Here is an 18,470-nt window from a genome sequence, read left to right as displayed (position 1 = left end):
GAGTGAGGAAACAGTATGAGCCAATTTCTGCATACAGCCAAGAGGGATAAAATAAGTCTGTCTTTAGTGTGGCTAGAACACAGGACAGGCGTTGGGGAGGAAACACGGAACTCATCAATTCTGTTTGTTTTTCCATCATCAGGAAGTTGGCCCACAAGTGATTCAAGTATAAAAGGCTCTTTGTATTAGGAAACATGGTCAAAGATGTAGCATATGGGTGATCCGGGAGGTGAAGCTGGATGTTCCAGTATAACTGGGTTTCTTCTATCCCTTCGCGAAGACTTCTAAGAAATTCCAAAGGAAGAAAGCAGTCAACAAAGAAAGTCCTTTCTTCAACTCTTCCAGTCTTTGGTGAGAAGAACTCAGAGTACCCTGTGTCTACAGAGAGCTAAAAGGTAGAAAGCTACTGGATGCGCTGGTGGCACCAAAGCTTTTACTCCAGCCTCCAAAGAGATTTTGTTTGAGCAACCAATCTTTCCCACATTAGAAACTAAAATAGAAGCTCAGGTTATTTTTATAAATTCATTAAAAATAATGGTAATGTGTACTCTATTATTTTTCATAAAACAGATTTTACAAAGCAAAAGGAATCAATATCAAGAATGACACGGTTTTATAATTTTATACATCTCTGTATTTGACTTCCTAGAAAACAGTTGGGTTCTCATATGTGCTTCTACATTCAATGGATTGCAATATGTTGTTTTGGCTAAAGTGTATGAAGAAAATTCAGTCTCACACAGATACGTACTTGGAAAGGGGATGGAGTATTTTAGTGGCCTTTTCATGTAATTGTGGCTATTTTTTATTGATACTTCAACAAAACTGGACAAGTACTTTTTTTTTAAAGGTTAAAGATTTTAGAGACTAGCTGCAATGTGAAACTGTATCAGTGAAATGTTATCCCTTGTTAAAATCCATTAATTTATATTACAGTTTGAATGAAACCTTTTTCTCATACATGATTTTGTAACATCATGTATTTGTCATTTGGAAAATAATGGCTCATTGAATTATGAAAATCTTCCAAAGATTAATATATTTAATCATATAATTAAAACATATCTGTTAATATCATTACTGGTTTTATCAAAAAAAGTATTTTTTGGTAGGTGTGAGAGGTGAAAATAATAATAATGTACAATCTATTAGGGGCTTTGAGGGTGGAAGGGAGAGGGAGTATGGGGGGAAAAAGGAACTGATACCAAGGGCTCAAAAGAAGGTAAATGTCTAGAAAAGAATGAGGGCAACACATGTACAAACACGCCTGATTCAATTGATGTATGGACTGTGAGAAAGTTATATGAACCCCCAATAAAATGATTTAAAAAAAGAAAAATATTTTTAAGTATGGGGAAGTTATCAAATCTTGGTGGCAGATGAAGTTCTTCATAATTCTAATTTTTATTTAGAAGTTTGAAATTTATCATTGGCACAAATATTATTTTCCTTGAAATGACAGAGTTGTTTTCAAAAATGACTTACAGACTTACCCAAGTCTGAAAATTTATAGTTTGCCTCTAATACACTTGTAAGTAAAAATGATGCTTATAAAAAAATCAAATAAGTAGTTTAGCTTGCAACTTAAATAAGTCTGTCTCCTCATGGCAACCACAGACTTTCATTATGCAGAAGGAGAGCTTTAATTGTACCTTCCAATTCATCTTATGGAACAATTAAAAAACATAGGCATAAGGATTGAGAAATCCTTTAAGAAATTCTTAATCATTAATTTTGAAATCTAATCCATAAATCAATTCTACTTCTTTAAAAGCATTCATAAATTGTTTGTTAAACTGCACCGAAGAACAGAACAACTAGTGGTACATTTTGGTATTTCTACCTTGATTCTTATTGAAGATTCAGCAGTTTTCCTAATTTTTACATCAAACATGCAAATGCTAACCTTTAGACATGGTAAACAAAACAAACACCTTAAGATTATTATATCTAAAAACCCAAACCTTGGCATTATATATACCTTAAAAGGTTTCGGGGACTTCCTGGGGTCTGCAGACCACCACCTTTAAGAAATCCTCTGGACACCAGTACCGTTTTAATTAAGATACTAGTATCATTTTAAGTAAAAGCTTAGTGTTTTCTCTGTGACTCTGTTCATTCTCTTCATCCTTCCCTGCCTTCCACCAACTTTCTACTACCACGAGGGGGCATGAAAGCCCAGTTTCAGTCTGTATCACTCCTTCCTAACCCATTGCAATTCATATAGAATTCTGCCGTCTCTGCAAGCCAATGGTGCTTACAGTCTGAACCACAGAAATGAGGGGTCTCTCATTGGTGATAAATGGTCACATTTTATTTTATTTGTTAATGCTGTAAGTCTAAGAAACTAGCTGGAACTTTACTTAGCACTATTTATTTACTCCTTGCATTGGAAAAAGCGCACCACCACAATATCTATAATAGCAGCTAAATTTATTGAGCATTAGCTAAATTGCATGCACTATCTACAGAACTTATTATTATATCAGTAAGTACTGGACTGCAAACTGCAAGGTCAATGGTTGACACTCATCAGCTGCTCTGTGAGAAAAAGAAAAGGTTCTCTGATTCTGTAAAGATTTAAAGCTTCAGAAACCCCACAGAGGGCCACAAAGAGTTGGACTTCACTTAATGGCAGTGGGATAGTAATCCTTACAAAAATCCTAGCTACATATTGGGAACAAAACCACTAGCTAAGGTACCCATAAAAGACCAAAACATACTAAAATCCTTCAGGTACCCTCTTCTTTATCTCTACCTGCTGTAAACACAGGTAAGTGAAAACTTGACTAAAAGCTTTATGGTCTCAACAATAGTTGTCATGAAGTGCCCTTGAGTCAGCTGTGACTCGTAGCAATCCTATGCACTACAGAACACAACACCATCCCCTTCTCACAAACGTTCCTACACTCGAGAGAACTGCAGCAGCCATTATGTAAGTCAATTGCATTGAAAGCCTTCTTCTTCACCGCCCCTCTATTTACCACGCAGGATGCCCTTCTCCAGAGACTGGGCTCCTGACAACACGTCCCGGGTAGGTGAGAGGAAGTCTTGCCATCCTGTCCTCAAAGAAGTATTCTGGTCATGCTTCTTCCAAGCCACATGTATTTGTTCTTTTGGAAGTCCATGGTACTTTCAATATACTTCCCAGCACTATAATTCAAGTGTATGGATTTTTTGGTCTTTCTTATTCAATTCCCAACATCTACATGCATACAAGGCAATGGAAAATAGTATGGCTTGGGTCAGGTGCACTTTAGCATGAAAGTAACATCCTTGATTTCCAATATTTGTAAGAGGTCTCAGGCAGCAGATTTACCCAATACAATGCATCTTTCATCTCTTGACTGCTGCTTCTATGAGCATCGTCTATGGATCCAAGTAAGACAAAAATCCTTGACAAAATCCAATCTTTCCTCTGTTTTACATGATGTAACTTCTTGTCCAGTTGTAAGGATTTGGGTCTTCTTTATATTGACTTGCAATCCTTGGTCTTTATCAGCAAGTCCTTCAAGTTCTCACTCTCAGGCAAGCAAGGTTGTGTCATCTGCATATCAGAGGTTGTTAATTAGTTGTCCTCCAATCCCGATGCCACATTCTTTCTACATAGAGTCCAGCTTTGTTGATGATTTGCTCAGCATACAAACTGAACCAACATGGGGCGAGGAGACAGCCCTGATGCACATCTGTCCTGAGTTGAAACCATGCAGCCTTCCCTTGTTCTCTTCCCACAACTGTCTCATGAGCACAATGAAATGTTCTGGAACTCCCATTCTTCTCAAGATTATCCACAGCTTATTATGGTCCACACAGTCAAATGTCTTTGCGTAATCAATAAAACACAAGTAAACATCTTTCTGGTATCATCTGCTTTCAGCCAAGACCCACTGACATCAACAATGACAGCTCTTCCACTTCTAAATCTAGCGTAAACCTCTGGCAGCTCTCTGTCCATGTACTGCTGCTACCATTGTTGGATAATTAGGATTTTGCAAAATTTTGCTTGCTTGTGATATTGCTCTATAATTTGAGCATTCTGCTGGGTACAAATAGGGATTTCTTCTCGTCAGTTGGCTAACTAGTTGTCTTCCAAATTTCTTGGCATAGATGAATGAGTGCTTCCAGTGCTTCGCTGGCTGGTTGAAACATGACAATTGCTAACCCATCAATTCCTGGAGGTTTGTTTTTGCCTCATGCATCCAGTGGAGCTTGACTCTCTTCTTTCAGTGCTATGATCGCGTGCTACCTTTTGAAAAGGTGGGATATAGCCTAATTTTTTTGTACAATGACTCTGTATTCTTTCCATCTTCTCTTGATGCTTCCTGCATTGTTCAATATTTTGCCAACAAAATTTTTCAATATTTCAATTTGAGGCTTGAATTTTTTTCTTGAGTTCTTTCATGGCAAGATATGCCGAGCATACTCTTCCTTTTTGGTCTTCTAGCCCTCGGTATTTGCCCACTTCATTGCAATGTTTTACTTTGTCTTCTTGGGCTGCACTTGGAAGGTTTCTTTTCAGCTTTTTGATTTAATCATTTCTTCCATTTGCCTGAGTTACTCTTTCAGTAGAGCAAGTTTCACAGTGTCTTTTAACATCCACTTTGGTTTCTTCTTTCATGTCTTTTAAAATATGACCCAGCCTCAAAACTTACACACCCCCAGTCACTACTAACAAATATATATGTATATATGTTTATGTAAAAGGTGCTTATATATATATATTTTTTCAAATGACTTGCTATTTTAAAAAAGCATGGAAGAAGCACACCAGCCGGTGTGATCATGAGGTGTCGACGGGATCAGGTATCAGGCATAAGAAGGCCCCAAACAAACAAATATATTGATGCAAATGATGGGGGTCGGAGAGTAGATCTAAAGCCCATCTGTAGACCATTGGACATTCCCTCACAGAGGGTCACAAGGAAGGGATGAGTCAGCCAGGGTGCAGCATAGCACCGACAGGAACACATTCCTCTAGTTCTTAATGTCATGACTCCACTTCTACCTTGCAAATTTGGCTAGACCGGAACATGTACACAGGTACAAATAAGAGCTCTGGATACACGGAATCCAGGACAGAGAAACCTCCCAGGAATAGTAATGGGAGTAGCAATGTCGTGATGGTGGGGGAAGGTGGTGGGAGAAGGGGGAGAAATGGGGAACCACTACAAGGATCAATGCATACCCGCCCCACCAATGATCAACATAGAGTATCCCCTCCCGGGGGATGAACAACAGAAACATGGGTGAAGGGAGACTGCGGAGGGTATAAAACATGAAAATAAAAGTTTATAAATTATCAAGGGTCCACGAGGGTGGGAGGGTTAGGCAGGGAGTGGGAAAATGAGGAGCTGACACCTAGGGCTCAAATAGAAAGGAAATGTTTGGAAATGATGATGGCAACATATGTACCAATGTGCTTGACACAATTGATGTATGGATTGTTGTAAGAGGTGTAAGAGCCCCCAATAAAATGATTTCTTTTAAAAAAAAGCATTACAAAGTAATAGTAAAGCATCCTCATCTAAGAATACAATGTTTAAATGTAAATAAAATATCAAAATTAAAGTAAAAGTTTATACACTATCAACTACAGAAACAGGAATAGCTAGGAATTCACTTGATATTCTTCATTTGCTTTCACCCACTGCTTACTCTATCATGCTTTCCAGAACAGATTGGACTTTTCTGTCAGCTAGCTAAATCTTTACACTCCTGTTGGAAAGGTCTGAAGAAAGGGCTTCTGTCATCAAAGAGCCCTGCACAATACACATTCTTCTACCCCTATAATTGTACAATGCACAACACATTCTCTATCCCTATGGTAACTACGCAATACACAATATTCTTCTACCCCCATGGTAACTATACAATATGAAACACATGCTTCTACCCCTATGGTAACTGTACAATGCACAACACATTCTTCTACCCCTGTGGTAACTGTACAATACACAACACATGCTCCTATCCCTACAGTAACTGTACAATACAAAACACATTCACCTACCCCTACAGTAACTGTACAATACACAACACATGCTTCTACCCCTATGGTAACTGTACAATACACAATACATTCTTCTACCCTTATGGTAACTATACAATACACAACAAATTCTTCTACCCCTACGGTAACAGTTGTACTGGCAAAAGCCCCTTTGTTTGATGCCTTCAAATTAAGTAGAGAAAGCTCTCTGTTTTGTATTCTAGTTTTTCATCTCTTAAAGATTCAGGATCCGCTTTCATGTATGGCCAAGCAGAAAGAAAGGTCATGGCATAGGATGACACAGATTCTCTGCCCACAATTCTGCTAGCTGTTAGTACAAAGAAGTAATTCTCTCTCCCATTCACAATGCCAGTTTATTCCAAGGTAGCACCTAACACCTCCCCCTGCCCCCCGTGAGCAGGTCTTCCTTTCTGAGCAATAGATTTAAACGTGCTTTATGCCCTCATGCTTACAGTGATGCATTAGAATACACATCTAGTTCAGCAGTAACAAAGACAAGCAGAAGCTTGTTTATTAAAAGAACCATCTCCCTTCACCTTTTTTCTAAAATCTATACAATATTTTTTTCTCTTTGTGCTCTCTCTGCCCCCAGTATGCTATTCTTTGCTGTTCTTTTGACTTACGTTGACCCCACTGTCCACTACTGGGATTCAGATAATTAGGATAAAGGCCTTGTGGTTTCTCCAGGTTGTTCAGGACTGTTCGGATATTCATTACCTGTAAGATAAAATGAAACGTTACTATACAAATCTAAACAATTTTGGTGCCTTCTTCCCTTTTTATGGATCACATTTCTCTATTAAAAAAAGTACTGTTTCAATGATGACCGAGAGCAAAGATAGTCAGCCATGGTTCATTACCATCACCAAACTGACAATAGTATGCAGATGCAGTCTAATAATTGATGGGCTGAGTATTCCAGTTGCTGCTCTAGGAAACAGGAATATGTCAGTGCATCAAAAAGTCCCCACTCTGTCAATTTGCATTCTAGTGGGACGATATAGATAATAAATACTGTCCTACACATAGTGGCAGGAAACGATGAATGCAATGAACAGAAACAAAAGGGGTGGTGGCACCGAGGCCGGTGAGTGCAGGCTGCCCTGTGCCAGTTAGGAGGGCTGATGTGCTTTCAAGAAGACAGGGCACCTATCACTCGGAGGACCGAGTGCCGTGCGTGCATCTGGCAAGGCCACTGAAGGTGGAGCTGAGGAAGGAAAGCAGTGAGTGTCAGCAGGCAGGTAGAAGAGGTGGCCATGTCCCCATCATGGGAAGATTTTTGTTACAACAACAAGAACTTATCTTACTCTGCATGTGATGAAGAGTCACTGAAGACTTGAGTTTTTAAAATCTAGGTGCATCTGAAGCGCCAAGGTTGGAAGCAGCAGTGTGATAGTTACGTTTATTGTGCCAACCTGGCCAATGAACACATGTGGGATTAATTGAAGGGCAGATAGATAAATGACTTGGTGAGACTTGTTTGTCTGGTCTCTTGTTCTCTGATGGTTGGACCAGTGTGTGGCTGCCTTAGCCAGTTCCCTGCTTCAGCTAACAAGGCTCACTTCCTGAGAGACATCACTGAGAAGCTACATGGACCTAACCTGATGAAGCCCTGGGTTCTGGAGCAGCCACGTGGAGACCCCTGCCAACGCCGAGATGCTTACACACTCACAGATTCGGCTTTCCTCCTGCAGTCGGCATCACTGCATATGTTCTGTGAGTTTCAGGAGGGCTTTGTAGATCAGTGTCGGACATATGGGTTAATGTTGGACTTATGGGCTTGGACTGGACTGGGTTGGGATGCTTTCTTAATGTACACTTACCCTTTATATAAAACTCTGTCTTATACACATATCAGTTTCTGTGGGTTTGTTTTCTCTAGTCCAGCCAGAGGAACACAATCAGTCAGGCTAGTACAGAAGTCCAGGGGAGAGACGGGGGCTCCTCACGCGAGACGTAGAGCGGAGATGACAGGACAGTGACACGTGGACTGTTCCCAGAGGGAGTGGACCTGAGCTTTACTTCAAGAGAAGGAACCAGACTTCAAGTATTTGTTGTAAGCCACTGAGTAAACTGCTAGTCATCAAGAAAGTTAAGACCAGGGTATAACCAAACCTGAGAGTTGGCTTTGAGGTATTTTATGTGGAGGAAATGTAGTCTAGGTCGCTGATTACTGAATCTGGAGTTCAAGGGAAAGAAAGGTTGGGCCTGGAATTATAAATATGGAGTTGATAAGGAAGAGATGAGATGTTAAGTCGTGGGCCTAGATGAAATGACCCAGGGAAAGAACGTAAGAGATCCAGGTTGGAGCTCTACTGCCTGGCAATCCAGCAAAGGAGATGAAGAAGGAACAGTATGGAGGAAGGAGGCAATATTGTACTGTATACCTGATTTAAAGTGAAGGGAGCGATTCATGAAGGCAGAAATGACTGACTGGGTCCATGCTAAGCGGGCAAGGAAGATGAAAGCTGAGAAAGGATTATCAGATTTGGCCAAGTGAGCACGTCCACCATGACAGGTATGGCTGGAAGGAATGCCCAATGGGACAGGCTTCAAAGGAGAGGGAAGGGAAAACAGCAGAGGGAATTCTTTCAAAACCCTCTGCTGTAAAGGGAACAATAAAGCAGAGTGAGAGCTGAAGGTCAGAGTAGTGCTGGTGGGGTGAATATGAATATGAATTTACCCGGATATCCATGTGTTTGCTTCTGAAAAATCAGAAACGGATTCAGTTGTCACCTCTCATTTGTATGGTACTTTAAGCAGCAAGGTCTTTCTTTTATTAATAAATGTATGGAGTCCACACTGCGCTATCCATTTTCCCTTGAGGAGAACATTCGAAGAGATAGAGAGAGATCTGCTTGAGGAACAGAGAGAAGTCTGGTCCTTTCGCTCTCAGTTTGAATGGTGCCATGGAAAGAAGCTGGGTTTACAGTTTTGTAGTGAAATGAAAGCTGCATGCACATGGGCTCCGTGCATGTATCCAAACTTCCTACATTATTGCGTACACCTATGTGTCTCTTCCACACCCAGCAGTACTCCTATGCAAAGCGTACTGGGAATCTCACCTTTTCAGCAAACACGGGGTTTCCTGATAAGTAGCTCAAGTGCATAAACTCCAGATGCAGGGTTCCAAATTCTGCCAGAATGCTGCTGCCTCCTGAGGCCCAGGGCCAGTTTCTTCCTATCCCACTAAAGAAGAGAAGACATTGAAGAGTTATAGGTTAGAAGAATTCCTCTTTTTACAACGTTTACTCCTAAACGTTGATGGTTCAAACCAACTCAGCAGTAGGAAAGGCCCAGTGATCTGCTTCCATGAAGATGACAGTCAACAAAACCTCAGGAAGCAGTTCTGCTTTGGAACACACGAGAAATACAGGCTTTGACTCTTATCTCCAAAGAAGTTAATGGGTGGGTCTTCGTTGTTGATAGAGGCAAATACTTTAGAAGGAACTCATGCTACGTAAAGATGTACAAGTCCAAGTAAGATCAGACCAAAAACACCCTTACATGCCGTAAATCCTACAATAATCCCTTCAATATTTTAATTTCAGCCATACAACTCCATGGAGTTTAACAGATATTCCCATTATACACAGAATTTTACTTGGATTCTGATCAATCTCAAAGACCATTTAGTTACATACTTATTCACTCTATCCCTCTGCAGACCCTCTCCCGCCTCCTGATGACTTTCCTTTCTTACATACTATTTGACATATGTAGATCCACTCAGAGTGTATTTTACATGATAGTCACTCATTCTGGGCGTATTTAATTTATACTTTAAAAAATTAAAAAAAAATCATATTCAAGTAGTCCTTGTATTACGAATGAGTCAAGTTTCTAAGTCTGTCTTTAGTTGAGTTCATACCAAAGTCAGAATAGTTTAGGCACAGTTCATATCTAGTGTCCGCCAAATATTTCTCTTAGTATATAGTGTATCTTTCTACACACAGAATGAAATTAATGAGCTATCTGCAGATATACTAGAGCATCCATAAAGATACAATCACAATAGTAATAACATTTTGATATGTGTCACAAAGCAGTGACCATTTGTTATTACAAGCCATTGTAGGAACCGTAAGTTTTTAATATAATAGGTTTTACAGGAATTAGTTTGTAACTATGGGTTGCATATCAGCTAGATACTTGCAACCAGGTCCTGCTTGTAATTAAATTCTGATAGTGATTGAAGGCATGAGCTTCAAATGTTATTGATGAGCCCTGCTCATCTTGGGGAAACGCTTTTTAAAAACAGTTCAGACCTACACATAGACATACACACATACACATACAGCTGTTCCTGAGGCAGGATCCTATTCCTCAGCAAAGTTTATTTCTGGAGAGCCACTCAAAACTTTGAGACATATGGGATGATTCAATTAAAGAAAGGCATTAATGATTTTTGTTACCAATAGATTCCTTTAAAGATAATTAAAACCCCCCATTTTGGTTTTAGCTTAGCAGAATACTTATTGCATGCCTGTGATTTGCCACAGACGGTGCATGGTACTAGGTTACAAGGATGGAGATAGTGAACAAATCATTCTGCTCTCAAAGAACGAGTAGTGCAATGGCAAGAAAGATGGAGGCATAAATAATTCCGGTAGAATGGGAAAGTCAAGATCGATTTGTGAAGAGTTATTGGTACATCTAGAGACAGAACATGTGATCTAACATGGGGGTCACACAAAGTCTTCCACAAAGAGGAGACTACTGAGCTAAGTCTTGCAGAAAAGGTATAAAGGAGGAAAGAAAGGTGAGAGGGAGAATCTGGGCACAGGGGGAACACGGGGCCAGAGGGGCTAGTCAGGCAGCTTCTGAGCAGGGGAAAGGACGGTGGTGTTTTGGACGCTGAATTAAGGATAAGCTGGGATAAGGAAATGTAGGAGATACCAAAAGCAGCATTTAAATGGGGCTCAGCATTTAAATGGAATGAGAATAAAGAGAGATGCCCGCAAGCCTCCAAGACCTAGTGTCAACTCATCCTTATGACCTTTACTCACACCATCTTCCATTCATAGCAGACGAGCTCTGTGCTATAGGGGGTACACGTTGGGCTGCTAATTACATGGTCAGCCATTCAAAACCACCAGCTGGTCTGTGGGAGAAAGATGAGGCTTTCTAGTCCAGTAAAGAGTTTCCGTCTCCGAAACTCACAAGTAAGGTTCTTCCCGGCTCTACAGGGTTGCTATGAATTGGCATTGACTTGATAGCAGCAAATGAGTTCCATTTCCTAACACTTTCTCTCGGCTTTATAGTGTTCTACCTCTGGGTAAACCTTGTTAGGCCTTTCCCTGCCTCTGCTGCCAGGCTGATGAGGACTATCGCAGAAAAGACGGGGTTGGGGTCAGCGGGAGGAGAGTAAAACAGCTGAAAATGTAGGCTAGTCTCAGTCCATTCCTTACTACTCTTTGGAACAAACTCTAGACTTCACTCCAAAGAGGAGATAAATAGAAATAAAAGATAAATTCATTTATTTAAGAAAATTCCCTAAGTATATTCAAAACTGAGACTGTGAGACAGTTTTGTTTTTCATGGTTAGCTGAGAGCAAAGGAATATTCCATTATCCAAGCAGGATGAACTTTCACGTTTTATCAACATATGGTAAATTCACAAAATAATTGGACATAAATTTGTTATGACACATTATTCCCCCCCCACTCATCAGTCAGTAGGCCTATTAAACAAATCCATATTTTAGACAAAATAAAAGACTAGCCTTCAGTATGCACTGCATGCAACTCAATGTAAAGAAGACTAAAGTCCTTGCAACTGGACCGAGAGATAACATCACGATGAATGGAGAAAACAATGAAGCTGTCAAGGATTTCATCTTGCTTGGGTGCACAATCAATGTTCATGGAAGCAGCAGTCAAGACATCAAATGATGTGCTGCATTGGACAAATCTGCTCCTAAGACCTCGTTGAAGGGATAAAGAGAAAGTATGCCTCTTTGAGAACTAAGGGGCTTCTGACCCAAGCCATAGTATTTTCCATTGCTTACTAGGCATGCAAAATTGAATGTTGAGTTAGGACTGAACATTGGATAAGACTAAAGAAGAATCCGTGTGTTATTGTGCTGGTGAAGAATATTGAACACAATCATGGATTACTTGAGGAACAAGCAAATCTGTCTTGGAAGAAGCACAGCCAGAATGTTCCATGGAAGTGAAGATGGTACGACTTCCTTCCACTCATGTACTTTTGGCATGTCATCAGGAGAGACAATTCCCGGAAAAGGTCACCCTGCTTGGTAAGGTAGAGGGAAGTCAAATTGAGGAGGACCTTCAATAAGATGGATGGGAACAGTGGCTGTAATAATGGACTCATATAAAATTAAAAAATGTGAAGATGGAACAGAACTGGACAGTGTTTTGTTCTATTGTACATAGGCTCATTATGAGTTAGAAATAATTTGACAGTACCTAAAACAGCAACAGAGAAACTACACACAAAATAGAGTCTGGCAAGGAATGTTTAATGACTTCATCCTTCAGTTGAAGGATGCTTCCCGGATCTCCAGGGAAGTGATTCTTGGTTTGAAGACATTAGATGCTAGACTTTACAATCACATATAAAAGGTAAGCAGTGAGAGTAGTTAGAGAAAAAGTATTTATAGATTATTAATATTAGAACTAATATTAGAAACTAATATAAAGTTACTTTTTCATTATCCATGCATTTGTTCTTTGCCATGGAGACAGTTAATCAAGAGAAAACCAGAGCTGTACTAAATAAAATTATATATGATAAAGATATTAAAATTTAAAATGGGTTATATTCTCTGCCTTCCTCCTTCCTTATACACAGTCTAGTGTGTAGAAAATAGCACTCCTTTCTATCACTATTTAATTATACAGGGAGCAAGAACACTAAAAGCTCTAGCAAAAGATATGCCATGCTAACAGAAAGAAAGCTGGGTTTAGAATACATGGAATGTTTAATAAAGATGGTTATTATTAACATTATTTTAACAATGAATGCATTTCAGTAAGAGCATTCAATGGTCCCACAGTCTTTTAAATATAGGCAGAAAGGGGTTCAGGAATTGAGAAAGACCACTCCATCCAGATGCTAAAGAAGGTCACTTGCCTTGACTGAGACAAGGCTGGAAAGGCCTGCAGACTCTTTTGAAGGAGAGGATGGAGTTAGGGCCAGTGGTCAGGCTTTTCCACATTAGCAGCGCTCCAAGGATGTTTGCTGTTGTGGGAAACGGCTATGCCCTTTATTGTGCAACAAACTTGTACCGAGTCACAACCAACTCGTCTTGGTCACTCACAAAATGAGAAAGAACAAAATGATCTTTTTATGTCTTCAAATTATGAATTCACCGAGGAATAAACGTAATTTATAATTTCAATATAGGGAAAGTAGGCCTTTGGCATTAAATGGCAGTTTTGGCCGAAGGGAATGAACCAGGGAGTGTTCTGCTCCCTTGCTCTGGGGTGAGGCTGTCCTGGGTGTCCCTGGTTACCAAAGGGTAGGCACTTGAGAATCTTATCTGTGGGGTGGGGGAGATTGAAAAGGCCTATAACTTTAATTCCCTTCATTATGCATGTTAAAGGTAATTGTCGTATGATGTGGCCTATTTTACAAACACTAAAAATACATTAGAAAAATATTTTCAAGACAAAATAATAGTTTAGTTCAGAAATGATTAGTTCCATAAGATAAGCATGAAAGAGAAGCATATTTAAATATTCCCAGTCTCTTTATAATCACTACATTTTAAGCCAAAATGACAAGTCAGCACACATGGAAATGTATAATCAGAAAGGCAATTAACATGATCTGAGAAGCTGCCAAGTGTTTGCTTCAAAGGTTCCTGGAACAGAGTTTTTAACTTTCCTACCGTTCTGATTTCAGTTATTTGTTTATTCAAAGCCCTAGTCCTTCCAGCTTAAGTTGGGGCATTATTTAATCTATAGTTTTGAGTTTAAGTTAAATTTTCAGACTCTGCAAAGACCATACTTTATAAAAATAAAGCATGTCACAACGAAAATCAATACTTTCAGTAACTGCAATGAGTTTTTTATAGACGTTGTCCCCCACATGGAATTTTCTTTTGTTGTTTTAATGACAATAATCTGAATATAGTCTGTCTGCAGTGGTAGCATAGTTCCGTGCTGTTACTTACAAAGGAGAAGGTATAATATTTTACTGACCCCACAGTTCTAATATGCAGTGGGCATCAAATGCTTTGCCCTCTCCCTCCCTCCCTCCCTCCTTCTCTCCCTCCCTCCCTCCTTCTCTCCCTCCCTCCCTCCTTCTCTCCCTCCCTCCCTCCTTCTCTCCCTCCCTCCCTCCTTCTCTCCCTCCCTCCCTCCTTCTCTCTCTCTCTCTCTCTCTCTCTCTCTCTCTCTCTCTCTCTCTCTCTCTCTCTCTCTCATAGTTCACAGGAAGCGATTGTGGTGTTAACTATGCTATTTGAATCAGAATTACTCCCAAGCCCTCTAGGAGAGTATTAGGGCTTTCCTTTGACCAATGGTTCTCAAGCTGGGGGTCTGGGGTCAAGATCCCTTTGGGGTCCAATGACTCTTTGACTCTTCACCAGGCCACCTAAGACCATCAGAAAATACCTATTTCCGATGGTTTTAGGAATCAAGACACTGCTCCTCTATCCGTCTCCAGGCAGGTTCACCCACAGACGAGTACCCATCCTACACCATGACAAAATTTCATTTATTTGTCATTAGAAATCAATATTTCACAATATATAATTACATATTGTTTTTGTGATTAATCACTATGCTTTAATTATGTTCCATCTATAACAATGAAAATACACCCTGCATATCAGATAGTTACATTATGATTCACAATAGTAGAAAAATTACAGTTATGAAGTAGCAACGAAAATAATTTTATGGTTGGGGTCACCACCACATGAGGAACTGTATGAGGACGGTTGAGAGCCACTGCCCGTCTGTAGTGACTCAATTAGTTGAAGGGAATTCTGGCTTGAAGGTGTATCCTTTCAAAGTAAACTGAAACAGATACCAACAGTTATACATTAAAGTAACCACTTGGACATAGTGGGTTACTAATAAATACAAGGGGGCTTCCAAAACTTTGTCAGAAATTAGAATTAAAAGATAATGGAATTTTCCCACAAACTTTCTGAAGTTCCTTCAAAAGGTCTGACCACTACCTACTGTAACCAAATGCAACAGATAAAAAATATGGAACAAAAACGAAATAATTTTAAAGTCTTGGTTAGCTTCCAAGTTAGTCTTTCTTTATGCTTGCTCTTTTGTATAAAGTGAGAAATAAGCCAATCCCTAATTTTCTTGAGGATTCTTGCCTGAGTAACTTCTGATTAGCTTATCAGTAAAGAAAGTCCCTTCACATTCATAGTGAGTTATAGTCAATTAACGTGGCTCTTCCAACCATAATTCCTTGTGTGCTATATTATAATTCTGGACTTTATATGCCTGTGGCTATAGTCCCATTTTGGGAGGGCATTTTCTGCTAATGAACAGGAATAAGATGGAATTAAGACCTACTTTAGAGGGGGGTGTGAATTAGGCCACACTTTTTGCTTAATGGTTATCTTGGTTACTGTTACTTGTGATGGATTAAGGAATGATATGCTGCAGCTGAGAGGAGAAAACTTGCTCCGGAGTGGCCGGGGTGGGTGGGGGGAGAGGGGGAAGCCTGGTGGATTAAGATTAGTGGAAAGACAATGGCTACTGTCACCACCCTCTCAGAAGCCCAGGTCCTACTTGCACAAATAAGACCCAGGGGTAGATTGTTATATTTGGGTACTGTTAAAAGGGTGAAGGGTTATATGTTAATTTGATCGCACTATTGATATTCAATGTAACTCCCACCAAATGACCCTCGTCTTCATGGGTTTGGGAGAAGGTTGGGAAGATAGTGATAGGATTCACCGGATAAGTAATTGTGAATATAATTCACTGCAATCCATCCTGCTCCATATAAAATAAGCATTCTAGCAAATATACATATATAGAATAATAAGTAGCACACACAAAAAAACCCCAAACCCCCAAAGCATAGATAATTCCATTCCAGGTCTGTCCGCTGACCTTTATGACTACCTCCCCACTGGTTCTAGGGGTGCTGAGAACTGCCCCATCTAGTCTGAAGTCTATTTTGGGTGCTCCTCAGGGGCTTGTGGCTTTGCTTTGTTCCTGTTGCTGATCTGTTAAGGTTTGCCCCGCTGTGGGGGGTTCAGACTGGACTCACTCCCCATGATGCGTCCCCAGTATTGTCCTCTGTCACGGTATACTGCAGCAAGGGGTCATCACATCTTGAGCTGTTGTTGGCCCTTCATTCGGCCCTGTGTCTTAGCAGCTCTGTGCAGGGATGTCATCCTTAGGGTTTGGTGTGCTGATATGGGGTCTAGAACCTCACTCTTTTTCCTTCTTGGTTTGCTTCCATGTGGGCACCGCAGGTGGCCCCTCTCCTCAACCTATAGGTTGAGTGTTTTCATTTTTGCTAGTTGTTATTATTTTTCTTTATGTATATATATTTTCTCTTTTTATTCAACTTTTTGTTTTCAATTTGTGTTGTCTATGGTATTGTTGGTTTGCCTACCTATATAAGACAGGCATGGGAAGCAAGCCTGAGGAGAAAGCAATGGGACTGACAGTTCTGGAGGGACTTGGGGGGAGGAAGAGGCAGGAGAAGGGAGTGGGGAATGAACAACGCCATAGACAGGGGAAGACTTAGGGAAATAAAATAATAAAATGAGAGGATGTAGAGATCCTGGAGGTATTAGAGCAACGGCAATCTGGCTGAGAGGAATTACTTAGAGGCAAAAGAAGTGTGAGGGTGATGGTGGGAAATGAGGAAGGTTAAAAAACCAGAGGAAAGATCTATGAAGCAAAGCTATGGATAGAGGTACAAACAAGGTGTGCACTTATGTAAATATATTAATTCATAAATATAGAGGCATTGGCATAGGTACATATATTTCTATGGTAATACATTGAGGAAGTGGGTGGACTTTGGGCCTCTGGCTCAAGCCCCATCTCAATGCAAGAAGACTGTGGTTTAATAATGTGGCATTCTGTGATACTCATTCTCTCGGTACGTTCACTGAAGACAAAACTGGTGCACAAGCAAATGTGGTGAAGAAGCTGATGGTGTGTGGTTATCAAAAGATGTAGTATCTGGGGTCTTAAAGGCTTAAAGTTAAGTAAGCAGCCATCTAGCAGAAAAGCAAGTCTACATGGAAGAAGCACACCAGCCTGTGCAACCATGAGGTGTCAACGGGATCAGGTATCAGAAGACCCCAAACAAACAAACAAACAAAAATACATTGTTGAGAATGAGGGAAGTTGGAGCCGAGACCCCAAACCCATCTGTAGTCAATGGGACATCCCCTCACAGATAGGACATAAGGAAGGAATGATTCAAACAGGGTGAAGTATATCACTCAAGAAACACACAATATTGTTCTCATTCCTTGAGGCTCCCACACTGCCACTATCATGACCCCCAATCCTGCCTTTCACTGTGGGGTAGGCAAGATCATGTACACAGGTACAGATAAGAGCTCACATACAGGGAATCCAGGTCAGATGACTCCGCCAGGAACAGAAATGGGAGTAGCATACCAGAAGTGTATGTGGGAGGGGGTAAGAAACCATGGGGGAAGGGAGACAGCAGCTGGTGTACGATATGAAATTAGTAATAATTAGTAATGAAATTAGTAATAATGTGTTAAGGGGTCATGAGAGTGGAGGGGAGGAGAGAGGTTAAAAAGAGGAGCAGATACCCAGGGCTCAAAAAGAATGTAAATGTTTAGAAAATAATGATGGCAACATATGTACAAATATACTGGATACAACTGATGTATGGATTATTATAAGAGCTGTAAACTACAAGAGCTGTAAGCAATAAAATGATCTTAAAAAATAAAAAAATTAAAGAGGGAACAAAAATAAGCCCTCTGAGAAGGAGAGCAAGAGCCAGGAGTAGAGTGAGTTTGGGCCCTGCATCTGGCTTACCCTGGCTTGATGTTCAGATTTTGGACTGAACAGACCCACCATCATATAAGAAATTTCTTTAAGCATTTTCAAATTTCTGTGTGAAGTTATAGAACCCAGGAATCTGAGGGAATATACTGAAGGAAGGAGTGGGATTAAAATAATTAGCATCATAGAAGAATTGGACATTTGGGGCATCATCAATCCGAACCACTGAGGATGAGTACTGTATTAATTAATCCTTCTAAAAGAGATTATTACCATACACAGTCTAGCATATCATTTGCTACTCAGGTTTTAGAAGAGAAAAATTCCCACGCCTCCATATTATTGTAAAACTGTACTCAAATAGAGGAGCAACTGTATCCAAATAGAAGATCACCCTAGGCTATTTAGTGCAAAAGAGTAGATAACTCAATATTACTGTTAGATCGTGGTGTGAATTAGGATAACTAGTAAATTCTTGACTATCTGCTTCATTCCATCACATTCT

At 40.1% G+C, this 18,470-nt stretch overlaps 1 protein-coding gene across 1 annotated transcript in view; it reads right to left on the bottom strand.

Annotated features, from left to right (window-relative positions):
- Positions 1–18,470, bottom strand: part of MAN1A1 (mannosidase alpha class 1A member 1) — a 203,686-nt gene that overhangs the window by 23,589 nt on the left and 161,627 nt on the right. The window contains exons 6-7 of the mRNA XM_075554619.1: positions 9,076–9,199; positions 6,634–6,727 (exon numbers count right to left, since the gene is read on the bottom strand). Coding sequence (XP_075410734.1) covers positions 6,634–6,727; positions 9,076–9,199 — 218 coding nt within the window. The remainder of the gene's footprint in view (positions 1–6,633; positions 6,728–9,075; positions 9,200–18,470) is intronic.

Source organism: Tenrec ecaudatus, chromosome 7, assembly GCF_050624435.1.
Source record: "Tenrec ecaudatus isolate mTenEca1 chromosome 7, mTenEca1.hap1, whole genome shotgun sequence".
Taxonomy (NCBI): Eukaryota; Metazoa; Chordata; class Mammalia; order Afrosoricida; family Tenrecidae; genus Tenrec; species Tenrec ecaudatus.
Note: the sequence above shows the minus strand (reverse complement) of the source record. Positions and strands in the feature narration are given on the sequence as shown.